Here is a 14,495-nt window from a genome sequence, read left to right as displayed (position 1 = left end):
CACAATTTCTTGTTTCCAAAGAATGTTTTTGAATATGGCAAGGGTGTTTTTTCTTAGAAAAATAGACAAGATAAAGTACAAATTTTAGATTTCACACTAGTAAATTTAAAATTCTTAGTCTGAAATTTGCTGAGAAATTGTTGTTCTCAGCAACAATTTAGAGTTGCTGAGAACTTAACAATAGCCAAATTCATAGCGAAAGCATGACAAATGACATGTCAAAGAAACAAAAGATAGACATATTTGAGGCTGTTTAAAGAAGCTTCATGAAAGATTTACGGTACTTACCCAAATTTCAGGAATATATCCTTAACAAAATACACACACTAAAGCATGGTTCATAATAAATTGCTTTCGATACTTGATTTTTTCTGTTTTTTCAAGCTGCCTATTTTGTAGGAGGTTTTATAATGGATTTCTTCAGCTTCCTTACATGATTCTTATTCAAAAACATCTTTGACTACAGTTGCAAGATTCTCCATAGGATTTAGGTTTGTACTTTAACTGGACCACACTTACATGAATATCCCCACACTATGATACTGCAACCATCACACTTCTTACTGGAGATTATGTGGTCAAGGATGATGTAGAATGTTAGGTCTTTTTCACATGTAGCATTGCACATGGCAAAAAAAAGAGAGTCCAGTTTGCTCTTATCTGGCCAGAGTACCTTCTTCCACATGGTTGCCATGGGTCCAGTGTGTCTTGTGGCAAACTGCCAAATTAGCTTCATATGGCTGGCTTTCAACAATGGTTTTCTCAGGGTGCTCTTCCATTAAAGCAGTTGGTGAATTCTTTTAGGCTGTACTTCCATCAGATCAGGTCAATGTTTGCAGCTTTGCAATTTTCTCTATAGTATTGATGAACATTTGAAATGATTTATACATGAAATGAATAAATCGTGGGATAAATTCTATTGATCCCAAGAACTTGGGATTTTCCTTAAGACTATTAGAGTAAAGAGCAACATTTTATATGTTTTTAGTCAAAAATAGTCATTTATATAGTTCCACAATTATATCCCACGTTATCATATAAAACCCAAAGACAAAATATTGACATTTCCAGTTGTAAGGTGGCAAAATATGAAAACAATGAATAGACTGGAAGGTAATCTGTTATAATTAACCAACGGATTTACAGCAATTCCTAATCTTACAGATTAGGAAGTGCTGTGTTTGAGTAAGTGGATGTGGCTTAACGTGACAAGAATGTACTTTCAAATTAAACACAGCACTGTATCTATAGATTGTATAGCTCCAATCTATACAATCCATAGATTGTAGCTATGAACACTAAATTAGGCAGGTGCAAAACTATTTATTGAGAGAATTGTAGAATTACAACAAGTACTGCATCTTAGGCCTAGATGATTTTAAGGAAACCTGAGTCTGTTCAACAAGCTCTAGATCATGGGAGGACAGTGGATGTCCATCCAACTGGCTAAATAAACAAATGGTGCGCAACACAAATGGAAATGGTATAGTCAGCCAAATGTCGCATGCAAGCAATCATATGTGTTTGCATTATTTCAGACAATAATATTACAGCAACAACTACAATATGATATTTTGTGCAATCCAAATGCATTGCAAATTGGGCTTAGAGAATTATTGGAGGACATAAAATCAGACTTTTTGTCTATGTGATCTCAGGGTAAGAAATGTGCTGCAATTTGTGCTGCAAGATGTCTGATAATAACGCCAATAAGCCTGGTATATCTCATATTGACCAAGGCACCAAATGGTCATACTATAGATTTTTGTCCATCAGCATATTGTGGAAGCTTTATTACATGCTGGACAAGAGAGACCGGGCAGCTGAAACAGTCACCTCAATAATTTAGGTGTGCACTGCAGAACACAGCACAGGCAGAGCGAGTGGAAATTGAAGAAATAATAGCAACAGTGGATGACTTTGGGAGGTATAATGAGAAACAACAGGGGAAAAATAGAAAAATATCAGGTGGCCACATGTGCCTTACTTTCATTATATCTGTAATGTAAAATGTTAGTTTCTGTTTTCATAGGTGGTGTTTGATATGTTATAAACAATGTCAGTTATTGGGATTTTGTGTGAGTAACCGACTCAAAAAGGAAGAAAAATAAATAGTTTTTAAAGATTCTTGCCAATAAAAATCTGAAATTGGAAAGTCCATTTGACCTTCTTGACACTCATATTAAAAAAAATATTTTAAAAATTGCAAAAGATTGGTCTGATTCTGTTCAACAAGCCACCAATCAACAAGTTACTTGATTAGTAAATAGAGTCCAGATTAGCGAGTCAGAGATAATGCTATGGAGAAGCTTAATGTACGGTAATTTTTTCACTTCAGAAAACCATAACCAGCCTCATTCGATATCATCCACAACTATGCAGGGTAAAACATGTCTGAAAGTAGAAAAGACATGTGGAGCACTGCATGTGGATCATAACAAACAATGTTCGTAACCTTGAATATACCATGCCAACAGAAAAACATGTAGCGACAGCACATGGTTTGTGGATTCATTTCTTTAGCAGAGTTGATTGGTAGATATATGGAGCTAAATATAAGACAATCTGTGGAGAAAACCCACAAGAGGCTGCAAAACATTTGCAACCTGGGCAGAAGTCTAAGCAGAACAACAAATCTAAACATACAGCCAGAGCAACAAAGGAACAGTTTAGTTTGGTTTAGTTTAAACTATATTCCTGTGTTAATATAGTCCAGTCAAAGCAAAATGAAAATGTTATTTTATGACTTGAACATCTTGCAATGGTGTTTACACACTGTTTTACCTAAAAAAAGTGGAATAGAACTGGACGCCATACTTTTCAGAATTCATTATACAATACATTTGTTTATGCGTTAAAAAGAAAAGTAAAACTTCACAGTTTCATATAGTCAAACAAACAAGATAACAATTACATATGCATCGCTCAATTTAAGCATTAGTACAACAAAAGCTACATTGGAATTATTAAATATATCAATAAAACAGGAGACATTTAGGCTTAATCGGTAATACATTGCTTTTTCATGTTTGTTAAGAACATGTAGTAACTTGTAAAAAAAACCCTTAAAGACATTTTTAAACTTACAGTCAGTTGTTGGTCCTTTGATTCCCCCGTGTCCTTCATGTTCGCTTCGGGTCCAGGTGAGGGGAACAGCTTTAACAGCGAACGCAGCACTGGGCCATCTCGTTCTGCGGCGTGGGCACCGGCATGCCGCCTTTCCCTAACACCTTCAGGCACCACACGCTTAGAAACTCTCTGACTAATGGCTTTTACTGTCTAATTATCCCTAACGGTCTCCATACACTTTTCACACGCGCAGCCACCAACCTAACAGTGCATGGTCGTTACTTTTTTTCTTAGCGCGCGCTCTGTCCTCCTCTGTGTTTGGTAAAGTGAGTCGACGCTCCCACTTCTTCTCCTCGTGAATGTTGGATTTCTGCGCAGCAGCTTGGAAACGCAGGAGAGAGAGGAAAAAAATCATCTCCCTCGTGTGGAAAAGAAGAATGAGTCAGGTAACGATAGCAGCGCTTCCACCTGCTTCGTTCCCCTCCTCTCCGCTGCCTGCCTTCTGCTGCTGGCTTTCTGTATGGTGAGCGTTTGTTTCTTTTGCGTACGTGCGTGTTGTCCCTGGAGACCTGAGGCGCAGGCGTTATCAAGGCACCTACGGCTACTGTAAACAATAGTAACACTCTTCCGATTGTAAAATAAAACAGTCCGATATTTTGTCTGATCAAAGTAAAAAACAAACAAAACAAACATAAGCTCATATATCTCATAATTATTACACACCAGGTCATCATTATAAGATATGAGAGAATATGAAGGGAAAACTACTCTTTATTATTATTATCACAATGGTTGCAAACTCCTGCAATAGCCACAAGTGGACCCGTAACAAAAAACATCTACAGTAAATTTCCAAGGTGATGCACTGTGATGAGTGAATCACAGTCCCATTTTCCACAAATGGAGAAAACATGAGAAGGTTGTTGAACTTTAAGCCTACTACAATTTACTGTAAGGATGCATCAACAACAACTTATCCAGGAGGTGACACAACATCTGCAGCGCTGCAGGACACATGGTGTTCATGACTCAATTGTAAACTTGTTTAAATGGGCTGAACTTGTACAACAATGTCTTCGTTTTCTGACCACTCAAAGAGCTTTCACTCTGGCCTCTCATTCACATGCATACACATTCTTTATGCGATACTCAGTTCAGTAGGAAACTTTGGGGTAAGTTGCTTTCCCCAGGGTCACATCAATGCATGGTGAAAGTTGGAATCAACCCACAATTTGCCCATTATCCAACTCTTCACCCAAAAGCTTTGCCATAAACGTCTGAAGAATGTGTAGAATAACATTCAAAAATACTTAATAATAATACTAGCAATACTATACTGACATCTGCTGGATGGAAGAGAATACACAGTGCAGATTAGTTTCAACCTAACATAGACACAGAAATGAAGTGAACCAAAGAACAATTATAGAACAGTTAATGCAATGTTAGGAAAGTTCTTCAAACATGTGAAAGGGTGACAGTCAGGACCTTGAAATACAGTGCCTAGCAAATAGCCTCATACTCACTGAACTTCTGCAGATTTTATTACAACCAAAAGCTTCAATGTAATTATTGGGGTTTTTTTTATGTCCAGTCCAAGTAAAAAATATATGACTCATGAAAAAAACATTATTCTCTCAAATTATTTTGGATTCCTTTTAAATTAACTTAATTAAACATATGCAACTAGTTGTTAGTCTATGTTAAATACTGAATATCCACCAGGAAAAAGCTGAAGAGCAAACTCAGTCAGGGGAAAAGTCTGAATCATAGCAAAGCTGTGGGACCAGATGATGTTAGCCTCAGAGCTCTACATATCTGTATGAACCATCTGTCTGGCTTCCTACCATACAATATGCAACATCAGCCTGACCTAGGAGACTTTTCCAGCACAATGAGAGACATGTTGTATCGTTCTAGTATCTAATAAATCTCATTCATAGGTCCTCAATGACGATAGAGCCAATGTTCTGACATCCTAGGCCATGAAAGTCCAGAATAGATTTCTGTTGGTTGATCTATTCTCCTTAATTCTTAGATATTTTGCTTACATTGCACTATATTTTTGTTTCTACTTGTGTTTTTGTTGTTTTTATTCATCTAACAGCAAAGCAAAGACTCATCACTCATTGTACTCAAACTGGTTTATTCACCTGACAATGAGACTTTATGTTTTGGGACACAAAATTAAGCACCCACTCAGTGCCTTTACAGTGTAACATGCTACAAAAAATACTATTAATCAACACTGCATGTATTAAATTCTTACAAAAAATTAGTCAACAAAATTGTGCTGTTTGAATGACTGGATTTAAAGGGGGGGAAAAACTTTTTAAAATGTTTTTTTAAATAATTATAGTCAGAACAGCACAGCTTACCTGACTATAATCTGCATTGGTTGGATTAGATATGCACAATAAAAATTAATTAATGACATTTTAGACCACAGAAAAAAGGGTGATCTTGTGAGATATTGCCACAAAAACTAAAAAAAAATATATAAAAATGGCACACAATTTAAAGAACTCTAAATAAAAAAGAATAGCATGTTATTTTACACATTATATACAAAAGCAAAGGTCTCAAGGTAGATTTTCGGTTTCTGGAACCTAAAGCTTGTTTGTGTAAGAATGTAAAAAATAAAATAAAATAAAAAATGCTCTTCACCATTACCTCCTGCAGTGTGCCTTCAGTGCTCGGTTTGTGCTTCACAACTTTCAACTCCATGACATACCAGGAGATAAAATCTTTCGTATTTCAGATTTTACTTTCATGAGTTAATCTTTAAGTATCCAGATGTAAGCTGTGAGAAGTCAGATAAAAAGCTTCACAGAGCGACAAGCAGAAGAATCTCCATTTGAAAAGTATCTAATCTGGTCTTTCAAGATGTTTCTGAACTTTTTGTTAGATATGAAGTGAACCAAAGAACAATTATAGAACAGTTAATGCAATGTTAAGAAAGTTCTTCAAACATGTGAAAGGGTGACAGTCAGGACCTTGAAATACAGTGCCTAGCAAATGTCCTTATACTAACTGAACTTCTGCAGATTTTATTACAACCAAAAGCTTCAATGTAATTATTGTTTTTTTTTTTATGTCATAGACCAATACTGTGTTGTCAAAAAGTGGAAGCAAATTCATACGCAATTTTAGAAGATGAAATAAAATAAAAATAACTGAATAAAGAAGAAACATAAATAAGTTTGGCGCACATCAGTTTTTAGCCCTGTTTATTTGCGATACCTCTAAATAAAACCTAGTGTAATCAATTCCTTTTAAAAGTCACCTGCAGCCGTGTGAAAAGAAAAAAAAATATCACACAAATATAAACGGATTTAGAAGAACATTACTCTGAGTTGTGGACATCCACAGCTTAGGTTCAAGAAACTGTTAACATGTCACCTAGGATTTATGAATCTCACAAAGGAAGAATGGGGAGAGGAAGCCATTGTTGAAGTAATCTGTAAGAGTATGATTATTCTTCACAAACCAAAACTTGCAACTATAATTGCAGGAAAAAGTTACTTTAGTAGGATGAATGCAATTGCAAGTAACACTTTACACATTTTGTATTTGCAAAAAATCCTAACAATCCTAACAATCTCTACTTCCCATTGAGTCACAATTTGTGTTTGGTCTATTCCAAAAAAAAAAAAAAACCAATGAAGCATATTTAATCTTTTGTTTGTAGTGCAAAACATGTAAAAGATCAAGTGGCATGATGACTTTTGCAAGGCACTGTAGTGAAGAACAGCACTGGCTTTTATTATTTTTTCTTTTGGCCTGAAACATTGCAGGTCGCCCAGAGTTCTGGACTGAAGAGATGTTGAAGTTTGTCCTCTGTGATGCATCCAACAGCTGCTTCCGGCTCCTTTGCTGGTTCCCTCCTCGCAGACGTGAGATAGAAGTCTAGGCTTGGAAGTCGCTTCCAAAGTGTCTGCTCTGCTCCTCAGTCATGGAGAGATAAGTGGCCCTCATCGTCGGTGAGTACTGTGGAGGAAAGACAAATGCAGACATATACAGAAATATTTTACATGAGCGCTCAGAGCAGGGTAAGTCTTCAGAGAGGAACAAATAAAGAAGGAAAGAGACATGAAGAAGTAGTCCACTGAAAAGCTATCTTATGCAATGCTTAGTCCTTTGCAAATGTTTCCTAGCAATAGTATGTTTGTCTCTGCTGGAACAGAACCTTTTATTCTACAAGGCAGCAAATAGCAACTGTTTACCAGCTGGTATCCTCAACAAAGAAAACTTTATGTCCACAGAGTCAGCACTAGATAACATTTTCAGTGGAATATTCCTTTGACTCATTCCTATTAGTTACTCAAACAAACATAATTTCTGCTCAATGAAAATATTAATTAAAATAAATAAATTATGTGTTTCCAGGTGCTTCTCAATAAATTTGATTAGTTTCTAAAAGTAACTCAATTTCAGTAATTAATTTTAAAAAGTAAAACTCATAAAGATTTATGTTATGCCTGACACAATCATGGTGATGACTTTACTGTTGTTCCAACAGTCGTTTGATTCCCCGAATAATAAGGGGGAACAACAAACTTTAATTTCTGATGAAGTTGGCTGTTGTCAAAGTACTGGAACTAAAAATATAAAGGTAAAGTTGAGTGGGAGGAAAAATTTATTTTCCGATTAAAGTAGATTTTGCACTTCACTTGAAATACAATGCAGCAGAATTGGGAGGAAAAGCAAAGAGCCGCAGAATCCAAGTTACTTGAGATACAGATTAATGCTGGTGATGAATTGTGTTGCCATATGCTGCTTTTGGTTCATTGTGTTTTATCTACCCCAACATCAGTGGCATCGTCTACCATGCTTCCCTCTACCGGCAAGGTTTATGAATATGCTGGTTTCCACCTTTCCAGTAGTATTTCACTGTAAAAGTGCCAATATCTGAATTATTGACAACAGTCTCACTGTGTGAGAAACAAGAACAAAACAGACTTTGCATTTAGTACATTTCTTGTACAATGCAGAATCATAGTTTATATCATGCTCATTTTCATGTTTCACAACAACATTCTTAGCGTATATATATATATATATATAATTCCCTTCTCACCCACCGCGGGTGGTTCTTATCCTCTGAGCTCGGGTCCTCTACCAGAGGCCTGGGAGCTTGAGGGTTCTGCGCAGTATCTTGGCTGTGCCAAGGACTGCACATTTCTGGACTGAGATGTCTGATGTTGTTCCTGGGATCTGTTGTAGCCACTGCTCCAGTTTGGGGGTTACTGCCCCGAGGGCCCCGATGACCACAGGCACCACTGTGGTCTTCACCTTCCAGGCCCTCTCCAGTTCTTCCCTGAGGCCCTGGTATTTCTCCAGTTTCTCATGCTCCTTTTTCCTGATGTTGCAATCACTTGGTATTGCTACATCTACCACAACGGCTTTCCTCTGATGTTTATCCACTACGACAATGTCTGGTTGGTTCGCCATTACCATTCTGTCTGTCTGGATCTGAAAGTCCCACAGGATCTTAGCTCTGGTGTTCTCTACCACCTTTGGGGTGTTTCCCACTTTGATCTCGGGGTTTCCAGTCCATATTCTGCACAGATGTTTCTGTACACAATGCCTGCCACTTGGTTATGTCGCTCCATGTACGCTTTCCCTGCCAGTATCTTGCACCCTGCTGTGATGTGCTGGACTGTCTCAGGGGCCTCCTTGCACAACCTACACCTTGGGTCTTGTCTGGTGTGGTAGGATGAGGGCCTCTGTGCTGTCCTTGAGTCCAGCTTTTTCCAGCCATTGGTAGGATTTACTGATATCAGCCACTTGGGTTATTTGCTGGTGGTACATCCCATGTAGGGGCTTGTCCTCCCATGATGGTATCTCTGGCACCTCAACCTCCATTCCCTGTTGTCTGAGACATTCACTGAGCACATTGTCTGTTGAGGCTTTGTCGCTGATGTATTTATGGATCTTAGTTGTTTCGTCCTGGACAGTGGTTCTCACACTCACTAGTCCTCTGCCTCCGTCCTTGCGGCTCGTGTACAGTCTCAGGGTGCTGGATTTGGGATGGAACCCTCCATGCATGGTTAGTAGCTTTCTAGTCTTAATATCTGTGGCTTTTATCTCCTCCTTTGGCCAGCTAATTATTCCAGCAGGGTATCTGATTACTGGCAGGGCATAGCTGTTTATCGCACGGATTTTGTTCTTGCCATTGAGCTGGCTTCTCAGGACTTGCCTTATTCGTTGGAGGTATTTAGCTGTGGCTCCTTTCCTTGTGGCCTCATCGAGGTTGCCATTTGCTTGTGGTATACCTAGGTACTTGTAACTGTCCTCTATGTCTGCTATTGTTCCTTGTGGGAGTGAGACTCCTTCTGTGTGGATCACCTTCCCCCTCTTTGTGATCAGCCGACCACACTTCTCTAGTCCGAATGACATCCCAATGTCAGTGCTGTAGATCCTGGTGGTGTGGATCAGTGAGTCGATGTCTTGCTCACTCTTGGCATACAGCTTGATGTCATCCATGTAGAGGAGGTGACTGATGTTGGCCCTATTTTTGAGTCGGTATCCGTAGCCAGTCTTGTTGATAATTTGGCTGAGGGGGTTCAGGCCTATGCAGAACAGTAGCGGGGACAGAGCATCTCCTTGGTATATGCCACATTTGATGGACACTTGTGCAAGTGGTTTGCAGTTGGCTTCAAGGGTGGTTTTCCACAGCTTCATCGAGTTTGCAATGAAGGCTCTCAGAATCCTGTTGATGTTATACATCTGTAGGCATTCAATGACCAAGTATGGCATTGAGTCATAGGCTTTCTTGTAATCGATCCAAGCCATGCACAGGTGGTGTGTCGGGTTTTGCAGTCTCGGGCAACTGTGCGGTCTATGAGGAGTTGGTGTTTGGCTCCTCTGGTATTTACACCGATACCCTTCTGTGCCGTGCTCATGTGTTTATCCATGTGTTTGCTTATCTTGGCCGCTATGATGCCTGACATGAGCTTCCAGGTTGTGGAGAGGCAGGTTATTGGTCGGTAGTTGGGTGGGACTGGACCCTTTGATGGATCCTTCTGGATTAGGATTGTCCGCCCTTCAGTTAACCATTCAGGGTGAGTCCCACTTTGTAGCAGCTGGTTCATTTGGGCTGCCAGTCGCTCATGGAGAGCAGTGAGTTTCTTTAGCCAGTAGGCATGGATCATGCCTACTGGCATACCTGAGACTCTTTCTTGAACATCTGTCACAGTGATGGTTACCGGGGCTTGCTCAGGGAGGTTGCTGTGGTCCTCTCGTAGAGAGATCAGCCACTGTGCATTGCTGTTGTGGGACGCCTCCCTTTCCCATATGCTTTCCAGTATTGTTCAGTCTCCAGCCTTGGTGGGTCTGCTCTGTTGTTATTCCCTGCCATTGAGAGTACCCCTTAGCTGGTTGAGTGGAGAAGAGCCGGTAATCCTTCTGGATTCATTCTCCCTTGTGTATCTCTTTAGGCGGCTGGCCAAGGCTTGGAGCCTCTGTTTGGCAGTCTCGAGTGCTTCAGGTATGGGCATCTGGCTGTACTTTCTGGTACTGGTCTTTTCATTGTACCCTTGTGGAGCTCTGACAGTTGGCTCACTTCCCTCCTTGTTACCTTGATTTTAGCCTCTAACCGTCTTTTCCATGGTGGGTATTGGGTCTCATGGTTGCTCTTATAGCCAAGTATCTCAAGGATCACTGATGCTGAGTTGTAGATCAGCTCATTGGTTTCTCTTATGGTGTTGGTAGGGATCGTTCTCAATGCTGCATTCACATTCTCAATGAGACTTTCAGATGGTACTTCACTCAGCCGTTGTAATTGGCGCCGAGGAGGCCTGGTTGTCATTCGGGTCATGATTCTCTCTCTCAGGTCAGCAGCTGTCTCGTTCAGCTCTGTTTCGCTCATTGGGGCCGTGTATCCCCTCACTGGGTGGGGACTTGTAGTTAAGTCCCCACAGTCCTGACATCCGGGTTCCTCCCTTTTGCCGTAGCATTTGTGTTGTATCTCGTCAATCTCAAGTTGTGATAGCAGTTGCCGTTTGCGGATGTTGGAACACTGAGCTACTAGTTGTTTAGCGCTTAGTGTTGACTGGGGATGTCGAAGTAACCATTCCTTCCCCAGTCTTTGCATGTAACCTCTCTCACTAGGGTTACTTGAGTAGTAGCATTCCAACAGATCCACATTTTCATCTCTCGTCCATTTCCGTCTTGTTCCAGTAGCCCATTTGTCATCAAGGTGCTCTGGTTCCCCAACACCTGACGCAGACCTTGTTTGGCCGGGCGACGTCTGAGCCGGCATGTTATGCAACTTAGTATCTCTCATGGTATGAGGTAGGCAGTAGCTTGAAGGGTCTTGCCTAAGGACCCAGACTGGATTCGAACCCTGCCCTCTCGGGTGATATACTGATGCCTTATGTATTGAGCTATCCAGTCAGCTATATATATATATATATATATATATATATATATACATATATATATATATATATATATATATATATATATATATATATATATATATATATATAATTTTTCATCTCTCTCTGTAATAAATCTAAATGAGTTTAAGATTCTTAATTATATTATTCAAATAAATAACCTTTTTTTCGATATACTAATTTATTGAGATGCATCTGCCTGCTTGCTCATCTCAAGTTGCAGAGTATAGTGACTGAATCAAGACTTCATGCAGTGTTGAAGCAACCACCCTGCGAACACCAGGGGGAGACATAACGCTGCTCTAATTGAAAGGAGAAGTCATCTGGAATGAGGACAAGTAGGGGGGTTTGAAAGCCATGCCAAACAGAAAAAACTGCACAGGGAACAAAAGTGGTATGAAGTGATACCGAGGTGAAGATACTGTACAACAAAGGAAGTGGGAAGGAGTTAATCCTGAGGAGAAGTAGAAAAAGACTTACTGGATTTCTATACGGCTGAGAGTAAATCTCCAAAAGTTGATAAAAGAAAGAGGGGATATAGAAATGAAAAATACAAACACACACATATGACAAACAAACGCAGAAAAAATATATATAAAAGAAGCAGTTAGCATGGTTATGCACAGTTATAGTCATGGGGGAAAATCTAAAAGTTGCAGACATTTACTGGTGGTAATTAGGAAGCAAGTGATTAGGCAGAGAACATTACATTTTCTGAAAATATAATGTTAAAATGGATATAAGTAGTATGATTGTTGTGTGAAAATGTATTTATTTTTAATGGAAGTTGGTCTAAAATGCACTTCTGATTGTAGCCAAGTATACCTGGCTTCAGGATGTTTTTAAGGAGGCTGCGCCTAATGAAACTTTAATTCAAAATGTTCCTATTTTTATCCCTTTGATGTAACAGGGGGAAACTAGCCTAGCAGTGTGTGAAATAAATCGGTGAGGAGGAAAATGTTCAGAGACAGTTAAAGAATTAAGTCCTGCATCACTTTCTCTTGAGAAGAGGTCCTGAGAGAGGTTAAATGGTAGTCTGTCCAAATTAAATATTGACTATATTCAGTCTCCTCCCTGTAAGTCAGCAAAACTGTAAGTTGTTGACAACATGGAAAGGTTTGGTATCTCACCACATGCAATTACTTTGGATGTAAAAGGTCCACATAAACTACCAGGTTGTTGAGAGGCAAAAATAAATAAATAAATAAATAAACTAAGATAAATAATAAATCACAGAATTTCTGTGCACCTTTAATTATCTTTTACAACTCAATGAAAAAGTAAACTAGCTAAAATAATAGCTTTTATTGATGAAAAGCAAGATTAATTTAAATGAAGATTTTTCCATGTTTTAACCAGGGAAAAAAATAAATGCAGAGGGCTGAAATATCACATGAAGAAATTAAATTATATGTTCACTTTCATTTTAATGTTGTGAAAGACAATTTTACAAATAAAGTCTGAGTCAGTGAGTGATGTGCTTGTAGGGACATTATATAAAAGACTTGGTCTCTGGGACCCAACACACCGAGGGTGGTGGGGAGCCACGTCCAATCAGAGGCACATTCTCATACCGCGGATTTCCACCAAAGAGAGCTGTCTGATTCCTGCAAAAACAACAAAGAAAGATTGCATAAAGCAACTGAGATGATTAAAGAAGTGAACTCCTGCAACAAACAAAGCTACATTTTCTCCCACTCACATGTATTCAGACATGGGGGGGTTGGAGACGGTCGGTGCGGGCGGGTGCAGGCTGTTCTGGCTCCCCATGCTGCTGCTATAGCTGCAGAAGCTGTGCATGTTAGCGTGGTTGGGGTTCTGAGAGCCTATCCTCCTGGCCCGTGGATTGAAAGGGTCCTCCTCATCTATGTCATCATAATCTCGTTCTCTACACACCAAAACAACCAAAACAGGAAAACAGAAACAAATCTTCCGGCTTAATAGTAGAATTTGCAACAGCTGTAAAATATCTTATTATCTGAGCAAAAATAAATGTTAAATGCCACAGTAATATGTGCTGAATGTTCAGACAATGAGGTGAGACTGAAAACAAACTGACCTGCTGGCGATTTGTCTCAGTGCCCTGGGAATTGCGCAAAGCATGACAGTAAAGGCACAGGCAGCAAGGATAGAGAAGAGGCAGAGATATAGCACACCCTCTACGCCATCATAACACACCCCCACCATTGCATCCAGGTAGTCCTAACGAGGTCAAATGGAGAGCAGAACGATGACGAGCAGTTTACCATGACTATGTTTGAATTTCCAACAGAAAAGCAATCACAGTCAATGTTCTCGCTTGACTCAGGGAAAACATTTCACTGCATAACATAGTAATGATGAAGCTCATCTTCATGGATGTAAATCACAGTCCTAAACCATAGTTTTAAATAAAACACAAAAGGAAATAAAAAGAACTTTAAAAAGTTTCAAGGACATTATCTAAAAAAAAAAAGGAAAAAAATAAAAGATTTTTTGTTTGTTGTTCTCTGTGCTATTCAGGGTCCACATTTATTCTATGCTCAAATCTTGTTTTCCCACTTATTTCTAAGCTGGCCTACTTTGTAATACTGTGTTGCCAATTAGGCTGTGGTGAACAAACCTTGTTGAGCCCTCTGCAATCCAGCAGAGCCGTTAGCTGGTGAAGGCTTGCCTCAGAGGAGTTGAGCAAATGCTGGATACCTAGTAAATCCCTCTGTGTGGAGAGACAATGTTGTTGAAAATGCCAACACAATCATTTCAATAGGAACAATTCTCTGATAAAACTGATCAAGCTATTTAACAGCAGTACCTCCGCAGTGGGAAACAGGGGCACCGCAAACTGTAAAAGACCCTGAATCTGGATCTGCATAGTGGTGAGTGATCGCTGGAAGATGGTTAAAGGCTGAAAAGGATAAAATACATTTAACTGCAAATGAAGAGTATGTAAATCAGGTTCAGCACAGCCAGAGAGGCAGTCTGATTACCTCAGTCGAAAGGAAAAAAGATGAGCTGCATGATGCTGTCGCTATGTTAGAATTG

General features: G+C 39.5%; 2 protein-coding genes across 3 annotated transcripts in view; both read right to left on the bottom strand.

Annotated features, from left to right (window-relative positions):
- Positions 1–3,582, bottom strand: part of kif19 (kinesin family member 19) — a 36,150-nt gene extending 32,568 nt beyond the window's left edge. Inside the window, exon 1 of the mRNA XM_055042484.1 lies at positions 3,088–3,582. Coding sequence (XP_054898459.1) covers positions 3,088–3,126 — 39 coding nt within the window. The 5' untranslated portion in view covers positions 3,127–3,582. The remainder of the gene's footprint in view (positions 1–3,087) is intronic.
- A 1,616-nt stretch (positions 3,583–5,198) lies between these two features.
- The window catches only part of ttyh2 (tweety family member 2), a 55,926-nt gene continuing 46,629 nt past the window's right edge, over positions 5,199–14,495 (bottom strand). The window contains exons 9-15 of one of the 2 annotated variants that reach the window (XM_055042485.1): positions 14,266–14,358; positions 14,077–14,169; positions 13,534–13,676; positions 13,177–13,362; positions 13,003–13,081; positions 11,955–11,981; positions 5,199–7,059 (exon numbers count right to left, since the gene is read on the bottom strand). In XM_055042485.1, the coding sequence (XP_054898460.1) occupies positions 6,979–7,059; positions 11,955–11,981; positions 13,003–13,081; positions 13,177–13,362; positions 13,534–13,676; positions 14,077–14,169; positions 14,266–14,358 (702 nt within the window). In that variant the 3' untranslated portion in view covers positions 5,199–6,978. The remainder of the gene's footprint in view (positions 7,060–11,954; positions 11,982–13,002; positions 13,082–13,176; positions 13,363–13,533; positions 13,677–14,076; positions 14,170–14,265; positions 14,359–14,495) is intronic. The other variant, XM_055042487.1, reaches the window with a different exon arrangement.

This window comes from Poeciliopsis prolifica, unplaced genomic scaffold (genome assembly GCF_027474105.1).
Source record: "Poeciliopsis prolifica strain line A6 unplaced genomic scaffold, Auburn_PproV2 SCAFFOLD018, whole genome shotgun sequence".
NCBI classification, from domain to species: domain Eukaryota; kingdom Metazoa; phylum Chordata; class Actinopteri; order Cyprinodontiformes; family Poeciliidae; genus Poeciliopsis; species Poeciliopsis prolifica.
The sequence above is the reverse complement of the archived record's forward strand: the minus strand, read 5'-3'. Positions and strand labels throughout refer to the sequence as shown.